The sequence below is a fragment of the Tupaia chinensis genome, unplaced genomic scaffold (assembly GCF_000334495.1).
Source record: "Tupaia chinensis unplaced genomic scaffold, TupChi_1.0 Scaffold000341_1, whole genome shotgun sequence".
In the NCBI taxonomy this organism is placed as follows: domain Eukaryota; kingdom Metazoa; phylum Chordata; class Mammalia; order Scandentia; family Tupaiidae; genus Tupaia; species Tupaia belangeri.
The window spans coordinates 2733356-2749117 of record NW_006159835.1 but is presented as its reverse complement, the minus strand read 5'-3'; the positions used below and the strand labels follow the sequence as shown (position 1 = coordinate 2749117).

The window sequence follows — 15762 nt, the reverse complement described above, 5'->3', positions numbered from 1 at the left end:
TTTTGGAGAGGTTTTTGCTGTAGGGCGCGTGCGCTCGCCAGACAGAGAGAGACATAGAGACAGAAAGTGAGAAATCACCCCCCAGGGGGATGGTCACGCTTCAGTCCCTTCTCTTCCATTCTCCTCTCGGGATCTCGGGCACACATGCACATACGCCCGGCGTGAGTTTTAAGCCACCGGGTCCGGGATGCGAACCGCGATCGACTACGTGGGAGTCCAGCGACATAGCCATTACGCTAACTGCTGGTTCCCGCCCATAATTATTCTTAATACTTATATGAAAATATTCTATAACTGATTGCACCACCTTTTCTATGTGAGGGGGCCTTCCCAAAGTGTATTGTGAAAAAAATTTGCATGGATTTCAAGTTTATTCCACCAAAATAAAGTTATTCTTTAATTCCACTTATCTGTGAGCTTTATGAAGTCTCCCCAGATAAGCCTGTGGTCCTGAGTAGTTCCCATAACAGACACCATGTTACTCACCCTCAGTCCTTGTGTCTGTACACCAAGGTTGCCAAGCCAGGACTGATAGCCTACTTTTAAAAAAAATTATTTATTATCATCATTATTTTTTAATTTGATCAGACGGAAAGCAAGAAAGCAAGCCCACCTGGTCCAGGACTCGAACTGCAGTTGGCCATGTGGGAGTCCAGCGCCTCTAACCACCACACCACCTGCCGGCCTCAAAGTTTATTTCTTGAGAGAGGCATGCAGCCCTATCAGAATCTTCACACTGAGGGGACCCACTTTCAGTCTCAGCCCGCCCTGATCCTGGGCACTCATGGCCTGATGGGCTCAGGTTGGTCCTGGATTGTGAACCTAGGACCTTTCCCACGTGGGTCCAGGTGCATTACCAGTGCACCAGCACCAGAGCCCTGATGACCTACTTATTTCTGGAAGCATTTATACAAGGTCAGCTTGATAACTTAGTTTATATAATAGGATTTTGTTCCTAATCCAGTATTGTAATTTACGCTTTTGCATTTGTGTTACTTTTTTATTGCCTTCTTCCTCATTCCCCACCCCCATCCCTTGGGCTTGTGTGTGTTTACAGATTTAATTGTATGTAACTGTTTCCTGAGAGATGTTTTAGTTGAGGTACTGCATTGAGATGATACCAGGTAATGCTGTCTGTCCTGCTGCTGAAAAAGGTGAGGCACTGAGGGGAAAGCTCAGGAAAAGAAAAAGCTATGACCTTTATGGAGAAGAATGGCCTGGATTGGTAGATAGACGGGGGCCAGGGAGGGGCACCCTGGGCCAGAGGGCTGGAAGTGGAGGGCCTTTGCAGAATTATGCAAGAATGATTTGTTTATAGCAGTGTTAAAGACTTTTGAATAGAAAGCTCAAAGAAGACAAACTTCTCCGTAGGTCCTGGTTCATTTACTGCCCCTCCCCTTCTGCAGCCTTTTTGCCCTCACTCCAATTCATTGTTGTGTGGCAGATACTAGAGATACAGTCATGAACACAGCCCAGTCTCTCCGTGGGGTGTGGGTGTCCGGTGGACGCGTTGGGCGTGTTATTACATGGGGTAATAAGTCAGACCGTGTGGCTAAAGTATTGAATAGTTAAGAGGAAGTAATAAAAGCACACTCCAGTGGTGATAGGAAGGTGCTGCTGGAGCCACTGCCCTTTTTTTTTTTTTTAGTATTGGATGCCAGAGACAGAGTAGGGGAAATGAGAAAGCACCCACCCAAGGAGGGTGGTCATGCCACAGTCCTATCTCTATTATTCTGTTGGGATTTTGTGGCACATACACACATGTGTCTGGTGTGTTTTTCAGGTGCCATGTCTGGAGCTCAAACCATTCATTCAACCATGTGGGATCCACCATGCAACTGGCTGGCCCATATTTTTATGTTTTTTATGTTGATAGCCCAGAATTGAAACTACAGACTATAGAAAAGACTTGCCAATAATACTTTCCATTGCTGGATTGGCCAGTACCTGTGGGACCTGTGGTGGCATCCTGGGGCTCCTTCCTATGGGTGACCTTGGGCAAGGTCCTTGGTTTCTCTGTACCTAGGTCAGCCCTTCTATAGATGAGATCGTTGGAGTACACATTTTTTTTTAAAGATTTATTTATTTATTCATTCATTCATTCATTTTAATTTGACCAGAGAGAGAGAGAGAGAGAGAGAGGAAAGTGAGAAAGCAAGCCACCAGGTCCAGGACTCGAACCGTGGTCAGCCATGTGGGAGTGTCCAGCGCCTTAACCACCACACCACCTGCTGGTCCCTGGAGTACATATTTCTAAGGCCCTGGAAAACAAGGTTCAGTACCTTCCTTCATACAAAGTGTAAGCGCTTTGATTCTGGTCAGATCCAAAGTCCAAGTGCTGGCTCCATCAGGATTAATAAAGTGGGATGTGACCTGTGTATGGAATACGTGTGCAGATTGGAGACACAGGAGAAGTGTGACTGACGCTGGACCTTGGCTACTTTTTGTCACTAGCTAGCTGGCTCTTCTCTCCTAGCCAGTGAGCTGGGGACTAGCAGTTGCAGGGCTGGACTGGGTTCCCTGTGCTGGAGGGGAGTGAGAGGCGGCCTTTCTCTGTGTGTAGACAGCTCTGACAAGAGGTTTTGTTGTTTAAGCCCCAGCCAATCCCTCATTGTGTAGTGGGGTAACTACCTAATCAAGAGTAACTCAGGAACCACAGGGCACATCTGCAGGGATTCTTCCCCTGGCACAGGAGGGACCATGTGATCAGAGCAGGGCCTCTGGACACCTCGATGGTGTGGTGCTGCAGTGGCTCCCAACCAGCCATCTTACTCCTTTTTCATCTGATTGAAAAATATCTCAATCCCTTTGGCTTTTCCTGGGATGTTTACATCTTCCTGGGCATCTACAAATGCAATGATTTCAGTTCTTTATTAATTTTTTTGAAGTGCAACTTTGGTGATTCTCGAAATCCTCTTGGAGTGACTGTTGTATGGCACGTAAGAGCTTTGACTCTGGTCGGATCCAAAGTCCAAATGCGGCTCCATCAGGATTATTAGCTCTGTGACCTCAAACTAATTGCTTCACATTTTTGAGCTTGTTGTGAAGATTAAATGAGAACACCCTGACATAGAAAAATGGGCAAAGGGCATGGGGAGCAGGGAAATTTGGAAGGAAGCTTATGAAAAATGCTGTGAAGTAAAACCGGGAGGACAGTGTCCACTGCCAGTGTGGGTGACTTTATGTTCTTGGGCACATTGTGAGGATAAGTCAGTCTGGTGTTTTTGGTTGGGAATAAGGTGAGGGTAATAACTTGATTATATGTTAAGTGACTTCAAGAGATTGTGTTCCAGGGCACCAGCAGTTGGCATAATGGCTATGTTGCTGGACTCCCATGTAGTTGACTGCCGTTCGAGTCCCAGACCCGGTGGCTTAAATTCACGCCGGGTGTGTGTGCGTGCGTGCCCAAGATCCTGAGAGAACAGAGAAGAAGAGATTGTGATGTGGCCATCCTGCCCCCCCCTCCCCAAGGGGGATGATTTCTTGCTTTCTGTCTTCCTGTCTCGCTCTGTCTTTCTGGCTAGTGCACGCGCCCTATAGCAAAAACCTCTCCAAAAAGAAGTAAAAAATAACAAACCTCTCAAAAAAGAAGTAAAAAATAACAAAAGAGAGAGAGAGAGAGATTGTGTCCTGAGCCAGCCTGTGGCGTGGTGGTTGACTGGATCATAACTAGAATTTCATTCTAGGTCTGTCTGATTCCAGATACCAGACAGGTTTTCCAAACTGAAAATGGGTATGGGACATCTCCATCCTCAAACATCTAACTTTTTTTTTTTTCTTTTCTCATTTATTTTTTCGTTGAGAGATTTTTTGCTATAAGGTACGTATGCTCAACAGAGACACAAAATGCAAGAAATCACCCCTGAGGGGTGATGGCCACACCGAAATCCCTTCTCCTCCATTCTCATCTAGGGATTTCAGGCATGCACATGTGCCTGGAGTGAGTTTTAAGCCACTGTGTCCAGGACTCAAGCTGCAGTCAACTACATAGGCATCTGGTGACATAGCCATCATGCCATCTGTTGGTCCCACTTACTTTTTTTAAAAGAAGTATTTATTTAATTTTATTTATCATATTATTATTTTAATTTGCTACAGGGTGTGCACACTCACCAGAGAGAGAGAAAGCTGCCAGGGCCAGGACTCCAATAATGGTGGGCCATGTGGGAGTCCAGCCCTTTACCCACCATGCTACCTGCTGGCCCCATCAAGCCTTGTTTTTAAAATTGTGTAATCTTTGTGCTGAGTACCTACAACCCAGTTGAGATATACTGAAGGCAGAACAAAATGACTTTGGGGAGGGTTAATTTCCTGATATTTCTTTAGCTCCCCCTTTTCTCTGAAAGGTGTGTGTGTTTGTGTGTGTGTGTGTATTTAAACAATAAATTCAGTGATTAATTTAATTTTTTGGAGAGGTTTTCGCTATAGGGCGCGTGCGCTCGCCAGACAGAGACATAGAGACAGAAAGCGAGAAATCACCCCCCAGGGGGGATGGTCACGCCGCAATCCCTTCTCCTCCATTCTCCTCTTGGGATCTTGGGCACGCACGCACACGTGCCCGGCGTGAGTTTTAAGCCACTGGGTCTGGGACACGAACCGCGGTCGACTACGTGGGAGTCCAGTGCCATAGCCATTACGCTAACTGCTGGTTCCCAGTGATTAATTTTATTTTAAATGTCAAATATCATCAGAGAAAATCTGCCACCCTGTCTTGGAGGGTGTTGTAATCAGTGGAGACCAGAACATGGCCTGCCAGATGCTTTGATCTGTAGTGTGGGGATGTGTAGGTGAATAGGGTCATTACAAGTGCTTTTCCCTTTTAATTTTGAACATGAAGGGTGAAACTAATGACTAGGAACCAAATTTCTTGAATTGAGCTGATAATTGTTCTGTGACTTACAGACCAGAAAGTCTTCTCAGCTTAGTGCCAGCCGGTTCTAGTCTGTTCTGTTGCCAATAACAGAAAATACCTGAGTCTGGGTGCTTTATAGGATCAGAGGTTTATTTAGCTTGTGGTTTAATGGTCCAGGGTCCAGAAGCTGCATCTGATGAGTCTTCTTGCTGGAGGGCAGGAGCCTGAGCAGGGTAGGTCCATGTCTGTGTCTCTTCTGTTCTCTCCTTCCTGCTCCTTAGGAACTCAGCTGGAATCATTGTGAGGCCTTGCCCCAATGACTTCAACCCTAATCTCCCAAAGCCTCCACCTGAACCCAGGCCAGGCCTCTTGCTCAATTAAGGAACAAACTCTGAGTAGGGCCCACTGAGCTGCTTTTCATGATGTTATCACCCCACCATCTGCAAGGAGTGCTGGAAGCTGTTCTCTCCCCTAGAACCACTTAGCTGCACACTGTCTCTGCTTATCTGAGCAGAACCAGGAAAGGGCTGGCAAGGACCAGGTGACAGATGGGACAGCCTGGGAGGTGAGGATTAGATGAACCACTCTCGGCCAGGCTCCTGGGAGGGTGGGGGAGAGCAGACATAGTGAATTATGCCGTTTCCATGGAGCGGGACTGTCCTGTGCCCTCCTGATGTGGCTGTGGGCTTGGGCTGCTTCTGTTCTTGAGGATTTTGTGTGTCCTCTTTGAGCAGGAAGCAGGTCCTGACCCACCCCCGAGTTAGGATTTCTACTTCCTTGTCTCAACCTGATGGGGTTGGGGTGAGTGGTCACTTTATTTCACGTTTACAGGAAGGTCCTGCCTTTAAAAAAACAAAACAAAACAAAAAAACTCTTAAGCTTGGTACTGGGATGAAAGCATGGGGCAGGCTTAGCCCAGGTTTTAGATATGGTTTGGGTGTACCCCAGCCCTGTCCCTGGTTAACCGTTGCAGGGCAGCTCCCTAATTGCCTGAGCCCCTTTGTGGGGGAGGTCAGCTATATGAGGATGAGAGTCCTCATGGCTATGGACGGCCACCCTAGAACCACTTAACTGCACACTGGCACCACTTGCATTCGACTGTCTGGCCAGTTCCTTGCTTCTGCGTTTATAGGACTATCATAACTGGAGCCTCCCATCCCGTGGCTCCCAGTCTAGTGTCCCTGAATGAAACCTTGGAATTATTTATTTTCAGCAATTTGGAGTCCTAAGGAAAAGTGACCTGCGTGAGCTAAGTAGATGTTGGAAGGCCTTTGCTTTTGGCTACATAAACCAACTAAACACAGGAATGTTGGTCATCTCATGGGGGTGCCTAAGAGGGAGGGGTGTGGCTTCTGATTAATAGAAAATAGAAAAAATGGTGTCTTCGAAGACCATGGTTTTGTGTGGGAGGAGGAAAACAGGCTCTTAGTCAAGAAGCTAAGGGCTTAAGAAATTGGTTCCCTCAAAGCATGAACTAAGTCTGCCTGGTCACCTTTTCCCGTACATTCCAGCCCCTGACACCCAGGCTCCAATCCTGACTCCCTCACTTACTAGCTTAGGAGTCTGGGACTCTTGAAGCCTTCTTTGAGAGAGAGAGAGAGAGAGAGAAAAACAAACAGCAACATGAATGGATTTTTTTCTGGAGCTTGACCTGTAGAGTAATAATCCAACAAATACTACATATGGATACCATCCTACTTCTCATATTTGATTTTTGACTTCTAATAGTTTTGTGGGTTTAAAGTGTATAAATTGTGCTCAGCCTGGTAGTACAAAGGTAACCCAAGACTGCAGCGCTGAAGCTGTTGGTCCCAGACTCACTTCTTAAGGTCTTTCTGCATGTTCTGTGCCCCCTATGATCCTGGCTGAGGCTGAGACTGGGGTTGGATCACAATGTGAAGGTCCTGTTGAGGTGTCTGTCTGTATGTCTATATCTCATGTATGAAACAGATGAATACACTTTTTAAAGAGGTCTTCTTTTTTCTTTTCTTCTTTCTTTCTTTCTTTCTTTTTTTTTGCCTTAGGGCACAAGCACTCTCTGGAGAGAGACAGAGACAGTAAGAGGGAAAGCGAGAAATCACCCCTTGGGGGGGATGATCATATCACAATCTCTTCTCCTCCTGGGATCTTGGGCACACAACACACACACCTGACATGATTTTCACTGGGTCTGCAACTCAAAGTACCGTTGGGAGTCCAGCAACATAACCGCTATACCATCTGCAGGGGTCAGCTCTAGCAATGCAGCTCTGGGGGACTGTGCAGCCTGGGAATGGCCTAGTGAGTGTGCACAGCAGGTGGCATAATGGTTAAGTTGCTGGGCTCCTGGTTTGAATCCCGGACCTGGTAACTCGAAACTCTTCACTGGGCACCTGTGTGCGAGCCCAAAATCTGAAAGGAGAATAAAAGAGAAGGGATTGTGGTGTGGCCATCCCCTCTGGGGAGTGATTTCTCACTTTTCATCTCTCTCTCTCTGGCTAACACATGCACCTATAGCAAAAATCTCTTTCTTAAAAAAAGAAAGAAAGAAGTTGTGTTAATTGAACAAAATCAACTGAACTGTATTAGAAGTTGCAAAACTGTTTTCCCCTGATGGGGAAAAGGTACAGAGCTAATAAGGTGATTTGTTTGCATGTGGGGTTTTCTCCTGTTTGTTACAGTGAAGTTTCTGTTTTACGCTGAGGGTTTATAATAGCTTCCCCAGCTTTGGGGTAAGTTTTCTTAACTGAAATTCTTTTTAAGCAGTGTAACTTCCTGCTAAAAAAAGGACACGGAATTGGTTTTATGTCTGCAATGGGAAAATTTAGTAAGATACTTAGCCTTTTCCCACAGATATTTTTATGGGTTGGGGGGAGGTCATTGCTTGATCATCCCTTCTGTGACCTTGAGTTTGTTGTAAGAATCATCTGCCAGAAGCAAGGTTCTCATGCAAGAGACTGTGCCCAGGTTGTGACTGCAAGATGACATTGAACCTTGATGGAAATCTTGGCTCTTCTGTCCTTTTTTCTCAGGCTGGTTTGGAACAAATACCCTTTAGGAAGTGTCCGGAAGAATTCCTCCAAACTGAGCCTTTGGGAATTTGAGCTCTTTTACAAGAAAAATTTGCCTATTTTCTTTCCTTCTTCTTCTTCTTCTTCTTCTTCTTTTTTTTTAGAGTTTATTTACTTTATTTATGATAGAAAGCACGTGCACGTGGGAGGGAAGGAAGCACCCTGGACAGGGTCTCCTCATTCTAGGATCCCCCTTCCCTGGTCCTCCAGCTCCTTGGAATCTTGGGCTTGTGTAACATGCATCCAGTGTGTTTCTAACCCGACCCGTGGGTCTGAACCTGCGCCCAGCCATGTGGCTTCCAGTACTGCAGTTCAGTTTGCTGTCAGCTGTGCCCCCCAGGCAGACTGGGTAATTTTCCAGTGAGAGGCAGGGAGCTTTGTAGGTATCTTCATTTCCCTTTCTTTTTCTTTTTTAAGAATTATTTTATTCAATTTTATTTATGTATTTTATTTTAATTTGGTCAGAGAGGGACAGAATGAGAGAGAGAGAGAAAGTGAGAAAGCAAGCCACCAGATCTGGGACTCAAACTGCGATCAGCCACGTGGGAGTCCAGCACCCTTCACCACACCACATGCTGGCCCCATTTCCCTTTCTTTTCTTTCTTTCTCTTCTTTTTTTTAAAGTAATTATTTTACTTGACTTTCCTTCCTTCCTTCTTTCCTTCCTTTTTATCTTTTCTTTCTTTGTTTTAATTTGACCAGAGAGAAACAGAGAGAGAGAGAGAGAACATGAGAAAGCAAGCCACCAGATCTGGGACTCAAACTGCGATCAGCCACGTGGGAGTCCAGCACCCTTAACCACCACTCCACCTACTGGCTCCTCATTTCCCTTTCTTTGGAGACTCTTAGTAATGAACCATGTACTGTGATCCCATTGTCTTTGATTTTTTTTTTTTTTTAAAGCCAGGAGACAGCTTTTGAGATATCGAGGACTTCAATCAGGTTATGAGAATGTGGTTGTGCCTTGTAGAAGAAGGAAGAGATCCCGAGAGCCCTGAATTAGGAGCCAGAGGCTGTCTCATCTTGCCCTTGTGACTTAACTTCTATGTAATAGTCCAGCAAATCAGTTAACCTCCTCTGGGCCTCCATTTTCTTTCTGGTAAAGTGGGACCCCGTCACTTTCCCATAGGGGGCGCAAATGGGACACGGGCAGGAAAATACTCTGAAGACTGGAATGCTTGTGCAAATAATTAGGAGAGCCACAAGCTGGGGGTGACGTGAGGACTGGATCTTGGCTGGGTTGTGACTGAGGAAGTAAAAGCCTAAAATGTAATGGATGAATTTGGAAGTCTTGGCCAGGCTCAGCAAGCCTGATGTATTCCCCAAAGTGTTCTCAAAAGAAGGATAGTGCTTTTCATGATAGAAACGGCTAATGGCTGTGGCCGGATTCCAGACCTCCACAGCCTCCTTCATAACCTGGGTGTGCAACTTGTTAATTGATCTGGAGTCATTTTTACTTATTACCCTGTATCTTTTCCTGGGAGAATTAGCTCTGGTAGTTCATAACCTGCTATATTAAGTATTGTTCTTCCCTTTTTCCTTCCTTAAGCTATCCTTTTTTACTCTAGAAATTTCAAGAATAGTCTGTTGGTGTCTAACAGTTGACATTTTCTGCCAGTTATATGGCTGTTTATAGCATGTGCTGTTTTTCTCCTGAGTACCTTTCCAGATCTTTTACTCGTAATTTTTCCCCATTTATCCTCATACATTTTCTTGTTTCCCTTCTTTCAGCCTAGGAAGGTTCAGTTTGCTACCAGCTGTGCCACCAAGCTGGTGACCAAGGTCCCAAAACCTAAAAACCAGCAGTACTGGGTCAAGGCCATTTTAGCTTTAGGAGTGTTTTCTCAATTGGGAGAGAACCATCTTTTTATTTATTTATTTGAAAAAGGTTTCCATGAATGAGAAAAACAGAAACAGCAGCTCAACAGGGCCCTGATGATGTGATTCACCCCAGCCTTCAACTAGCCGTGGGTCATGGACAAGTGTGTGCCTAAGTATTCAGGGAAGTCTCTGGACTTGAACTAGGGATCTTCCCATTGGGATTGCCTCACACAGAGCATCATATTTTTACCACTGCACCACTATTTGCTCCTTCCATTTATTTTTTGAAGTGTTCTGTCGCAAATCAGGCAGTTAAAGAAAAAAGCTTAGGCTAGCCAGTGGCATGGTGGTTAAGCCAGCTGGATCCCACATGACCAACTGCCTATTTTGAGTCCTGGACCCAACAGCTTGAAAAACACATCAGGTGTGTGTGAGTGCATGCCCAAAATCTTTAAAAGAGGGAGAAATGGAGGTATAACCATTCTCCATGGGGGGATTGCTTTCTCACTTTCTGTCTCTCTGGCAAGCACATGTGCCCTCTGGCAAATTAAACAAACTTAAGTGCATCTATGATTTATTTTCCAGAAATGGGACTAGTTCTTTATCTGCAAACATACTCATAAGTACATTCTCAGTGTCTATTTGAGTTCCCTGCCCTTTCAACTTAGGCCCAGAGCAAAGAGGTCCAAGTTGCCAATGATGTGCCAGACTTGGGCTTTTAGTGAGCTCCTATGGTTTACTTAAAAGCACATTTAAAAGGAGCTGACCTAAGGAGGGTGCAGACCCGTGATTTAAGAGTGGAAGTGTTGAATTATTGAGGCTGTGTAACTTGGGACACTTTAAAACTGTAATTAAAGTGAGAGAAGCATCTTGTGGGTTCCTTTTTTGGAAAGGCATTTGAGAAGGTCCCTCTTTTCTTGCTGCTCAGTGATGGGGGTTGCACTGGGTAGTGACTGGGTAGTGAGGAGAGAGATGGGGTGATATGGGAGGCAAATAGGGTGTTATTTCTTTAAAAATATTTAATTTTTAATTTATTGTTGTTATTTACACTGAGAGAGAGAGAGAGAGAGAGAGAAATCAAGCCACCAGGTCTGGGACTCAAACTGTGACTGGCCATGTAGAGGTCCAGTGCCCTAACCATCACATCCACCTGCTGGTCCCTACAGTTGGAGTTTTTTAACAAATGCGTACACCCATGAAGCCCTCTTGTAGGTCAAGATGTGCATAATACATTTCTCTACCCCAGGAGGCTCCCCCCAGTCCTGTCCTCAGCCCCATCATTTCCAGATTTCTAGGGCCTAGATTAACTTTATCTGTTCTTGAAATTAATTATGAATTTGGGCTCTGGCTTTCACTCACAATGTAATGTTATTGCTAATAACAATTTTCTTTTTTTAATTGCTTATGGGTATTCCATTGTATGACTATGCTACAATTTAATCAACCATCTTTGAATGATATTTGAATTGTTCTCCATTTTTTCAGCTGTTGGGACAAAACTGTTCTGAGTCATCTTTTTATTTTATCTCTCTGACTATGCTGTGTGGTTAGTGTCTTCATTTTCTAGTCCTGTAATCCTAGGCAAATATCTTAATCTCTCTCCTTTGGTTTCCTCATCTGTAAAATGGTGAATTGGGAAATAATTTAGGGTTGGGACCAACCAGACATTTTTAACTTGCTACAGAGCTTGTGCACTCACCAGAGAGAGAGAGATATACAGCGAGAGAGACAGAGTAGGTAAAAAAACAACCCCCCCCCCCGGGGGGGCAGTGATCAGAATCTCCTACTCCCATAAGACTCATATATGGATTTTCTACTCACTCCTCCAGAGTTGCTGATTTTTTTTTTTTTTTTTTTTAGAGAGATCTTTGCTATAGGGCATGAGTGTTCATTGGAGAGACAGACAGAAAGTGAGAAATCACCCCCAGGAGGGATGGCCGTGCCACAATCCCCTCTCCATTCTTTTCTTAGGATCTAGGGCAAACACACACACATACCCGAAGTGAATTTTAAGCTCTGGGCCTGGGACTCAAACCACAGTCAACTACATGGGAGTCCAGTGGCGTAACCATTATGCAATCTGCTGGTCCCACCTGGTGCGTTTTTCAGGCTGCTGGGTTCGGGACTCAAAGTGTACATTTGGCTATGTGGGATCAGACCACCTTAATTTTCATGCCACCTGGCTGTGCCAGCACCAGCATATTGAGAAAATGAAACAGAACAAAAATAGAGTAGAGGAAATGGCGTGGAATTGCACACAGGGCAGTGTATATGCGTGTGCACAGTTGTATAGGTGCTCCTTCTTGATTACTATACAGAATGGATTTGATGTTGTGAATTATAAGGAATATCCCTTTGCAAGACACTGATTTATGTTCCCTTGTAAGCAAGGGAGTTGAACACCTAGATGATTATTTAGTAGTTTGTCTTTGCCCCCAGGGTGTCTGAAACAGCAGCAGTAATGTTAACCATCACTACATGGGTTTTCTGTGGGCCCGGCACTATTCTAAAAGCTTTCCGTATAGTATCATATATATGTTTCTCACAACATCCCGTGAAGATGGGTTATTGTCCCCGTCTTATAGATAGAAGCTGAGCCATCTTTGCTACTTACCCTACATCAGAGAGATAAAAAAGAAGGGCCATGATTTCAACCAATGCAAGCCTAGAGTCTGGCCCTAAACCACCCCTCGTGAAGAGAAAGAGGCAAGTAAAATATGTTAAAATGCATGCACGGACACAAATGAATAATTGTCTAATTAATATAATACTCCCCCCTTTTATTTCAGATATGAGAAATGAGTGTTGGACGCCGAAGAATAAAGTTGCTGGGTATCCTGATGATGACAAATGTCTTCATTTATTTGATTGTGGAAGTCACCAAAAACAGTAGCCAGGAAAAAAATGGAAAGGGGGAAGTAATAATACCCAAAGAGAAGTTCTGGAAGATTTCTAGCCCTCCGCAGGCATACTGGAACAGAGAACAAGAAAAGCTGAACAAGCGGTATAACCCCATCCTGAGCATGCTGCCCAACCAGACCGGGGAAGCTGATGGGGTTTCCAACATAAGCCACCTGAATTACTGTGAGCCCGACCTGAGGGTCACATCTGTCGTTGCAGGGTTCAGCAATTTGCCAGACAGATTTAAAGACTTCCTGCTGTATTTGAGATGTCGGAATTATTCACTACTTATAGATCAACCAGAGAAGTGTGCAAAGAAACCCTTCCTGTTGCTGGCCATCAAGTCCCTCACTCCACATTTTGCTAGAAGGCAGGCAATCCGGGAATCCTGGGGCAGAGAAACCAATGTGGGGAACCAAACTGTGGTGCGTGTCTTCTTGCTGGGACAGACTCCGCCAGAGGACAACCACCCTGATCTTTCAGATATGCTGAAATTCGAGAGTGAGAAGCACCAGGACATCCTCATGTGGAACTACAGAGACACTTTCTTCAACTTGTCCCTGAAGGAGGTGCTGTTTCTCAGGTGGGTGAGCACTTCCTGCCCAGACACTGAGTTCGTTTTCAAGGGTGATGACGATGTTTTCGTGAACACCCATCACATCCTGAATTACTTGAATAGCTTATCCAAGAACAAAGCCAAAGATTTGTTTATAGGTGATGTGATCCACAATGCTGGGCCTCATCGGGATAAGAAACTGAAGTACTACATCCCAGAAGTTGTTTACTCTGGGGTCTACCCCCCTTACGCAGGGGGAGGGGGATTCCTCTACTCCGGCCAGCTGGCCCTGAGGCTGTACAGTGTAACTGACCGGGTCCATCTCTACCCCATCGATGATGTTTATACTGGAATGTGCCTTCAGAAACTCGGCCTCGTTCCAGAGAAACACAAAGGCTTCAGGACATTTGATATTGAGGAGAAAAACAAAAATAATATTTGTTCCTATGTAGATCTGATGTTAGTGCATAGTAGAAAACCTCAAGAGATGATTGATATTTGGTCTCGGTTGCAAAGTGCTCATTTAAAATGCTAAAATATATCCAAACTAAATTTTGCATAGAAAGACATACTATCGACAGTTCTAAATAGAACTTGAATAGGTCATAGTTAGAACTTGAATAGTTCCTATGTTGTGTTTTCACAATAGGGTAATTTCTATGTGAAACCATCCAAATTGCCTTTATACGTAGTATCCTTTTGAGGATTCTTAACCCTTCAACTGGTACTTTCATGAAGAGGGAAGCGAGAAAGTGGAGTTCATGGCAGAACAATTGGTTCTGATCCTTCCTAGTGACTAATGGTCCTTGTTTCTAATCTGTCCCCCTTTTTCTCCAAAATCGTAAGTTTCTGGAATGTGACCATTTTAAGTTATTTTTGTTTCACTCATAAGTGATAATATGCCTACTTCTCATTATAATGATTATTTCTAATTCTGGTGTTTATAAACCTATTGGCTACAAAGACTTTGTTATACAGAGTTTAATTTTTTTTTGAAATGGAATCATGTTCATTTTCATGAGATTTGGATGATTTTGTTTTAATTGTCCAGAAAGTCAACTCTTGAAATTTTCTGCCACCCCAACAGTATTTTCCTATGTTAATCTAATTAGTTAATTTGGTAAAATGAGAATCGCTGTGTGAAACTCATCCAGTTTCTCTTGTGGTCTTATGGTCATAATGAGAGGGAGAATATTTCATTTTTCTTGTATTTGTTTTGCTGAATGATATCAAAATAGTAATCTGACTTTAGTATTTGAAAAAATGAGTACAATTCATAATGGCCAATAGAAGATTGAACTGCCCTGGCAGCCATATTGAGTTTGTGAATTTTCAGTATGGACCAGGTAAGCACATGTAACTTTGGATAAGATTGAAGTTGCAGACCTCTTCCTGTGTGGTTTGTCAGCTTAAAACTCCAGGATTCTATTCTTGCCATATTTTCACATGTTGCTTATACAAAATTATTCTGAGTAGTGATCGCTTCCCTGTCTCAGTGTAGAAGTGCCTGTGTTTTTATTTATTATTCAGATCAAAGACCAAAACATTTTCTTAAATATATTTTGTGTAATATTTTATTTGTATACAGTGTTGTCGATGAAATATTTAACTAGAGCATGATATTTTAAATGTTAAGGTGTAATATATGTTAAATAAAGCTAACTGTTATTTTTGAATTTGAAAATTCCCTTTTTTGGGGGTATAAAGTACTATAGTTGATAAAAATTCTGCCAAACTATTGCTTACATGTACTATATTGTAATGTGCTCTCTTGAAATATTTTTGTGTTTATAGAGATAAGGATTCCTATTAGATGGGATATTGGAGGCTGTAAGAAAATTGAAATAAAGTTGCTGTATTTTTAATTGTCATGTGTAATAATCTATGATCTCTTTTTGTTTCCTACATTTGATTACATTTTTCCCAAAGAGGCCATGTTTTCCCCCCAGAAGCCATTACTGTAGTACCGAATGCTGTATACCCTGTTCTGTTTCAGTGGGTCATCTTGTCTTTGAATTTAGAAATCTCGAAAGTAAAGGGGCCAGTAGATGGCATATGGCTAAGGCACTGGACCCCTACATGGCTGACTGTGGTTCAAGCCCCAGGTTTGGCAGCTTGAAACTCAGAGTGCATATATGCACGCTTACATGCATACCTGCATGCGTGCCCAAAATGAGTAGAATAGAGAAGAGATTGTGGTATGGCCATCCCTGGGGGTTAATTTCTCATGTTCTCTCTCTCTGTCTCTTTAGTGAGTGGACACACTCATAGCAAAAAATCTCTCTAAAAAAATCTCTAAAGTGCTTTCCCACTTGGAGTTTTTAGAGAAGTGTTGAGTTTTTATGCTTTTATTTTCCAAGAGTATAAAGAGTTTAGTTAGGAAGAGGTGCAGTGCCATAGAGACTATTATCCTAAGCCGTTTCTGTTTTGGAGTTTGTAGCCACAGTGATGAAACACAGAGGCAGTCTTAACCATTTAAGTTTCTTTTTGAGAAAAAAATTGCTAATGTTCGATGAAAAACAAGTAGACTAGCTTCATGGTGCAGAAGTAACTGCTCAAGTGATGCTGGATCCATATGAAAG

At 43.6% G+C, this 15762-nt stretch overlaps 2 protein-coding genes across 3 annotated transcripts in view; both read left to right on the top strand.

Annotated features, from left to right (window-relative positions):
- COMMD1 (copper metabolism domain containing 1) overlaps positions 1-12529 on the top strand; it is a 250610-nt gene extending 238081 nt beyond the window's left edge. The window contains exon 4 of the mRNA XM_027773338.1: positions 12513-12529. The gene's annotated coding sequence lies outside the window, so the exon portion shown is untranslated. The remainder of the gene's footprint in view (positions 1-12512) is intronic.
- B3GNT2 (UDP-GlcNAc:betaGal beta-1,3-N-acetylglucosaminyltransferase 2) lies at positions 8704-15049 on the top strand. Of its 2 annotated transcripts, none has more exons than XM_027773337.1 (2): positions 8704-9001; positions 12513-15049. In XM_027773337.1, the coding sequence occupies exon 2, from the start codon at positions 12522-12524 to the stop codon at positions 13713-13715; it is 1194 nt and encodes a 397-aa protein (XP_027629138.1). In that variant the 5' UTR covers positions 8704-9001; positions 12513-12521; the 3' UTR covers positions 13716-15049. The 2 variants fall into 2 exon arrangements, with proteins under 2 accessions (XP_027629138.1, XP_027629137.1); XM_027773336.1 differs by lacking the exon at positions 8704-9001 and adding an exon at positions 12301-12429.
- The last annotated feature ends 713 nt before the right edge of the window (positions 15050-15762 follow it).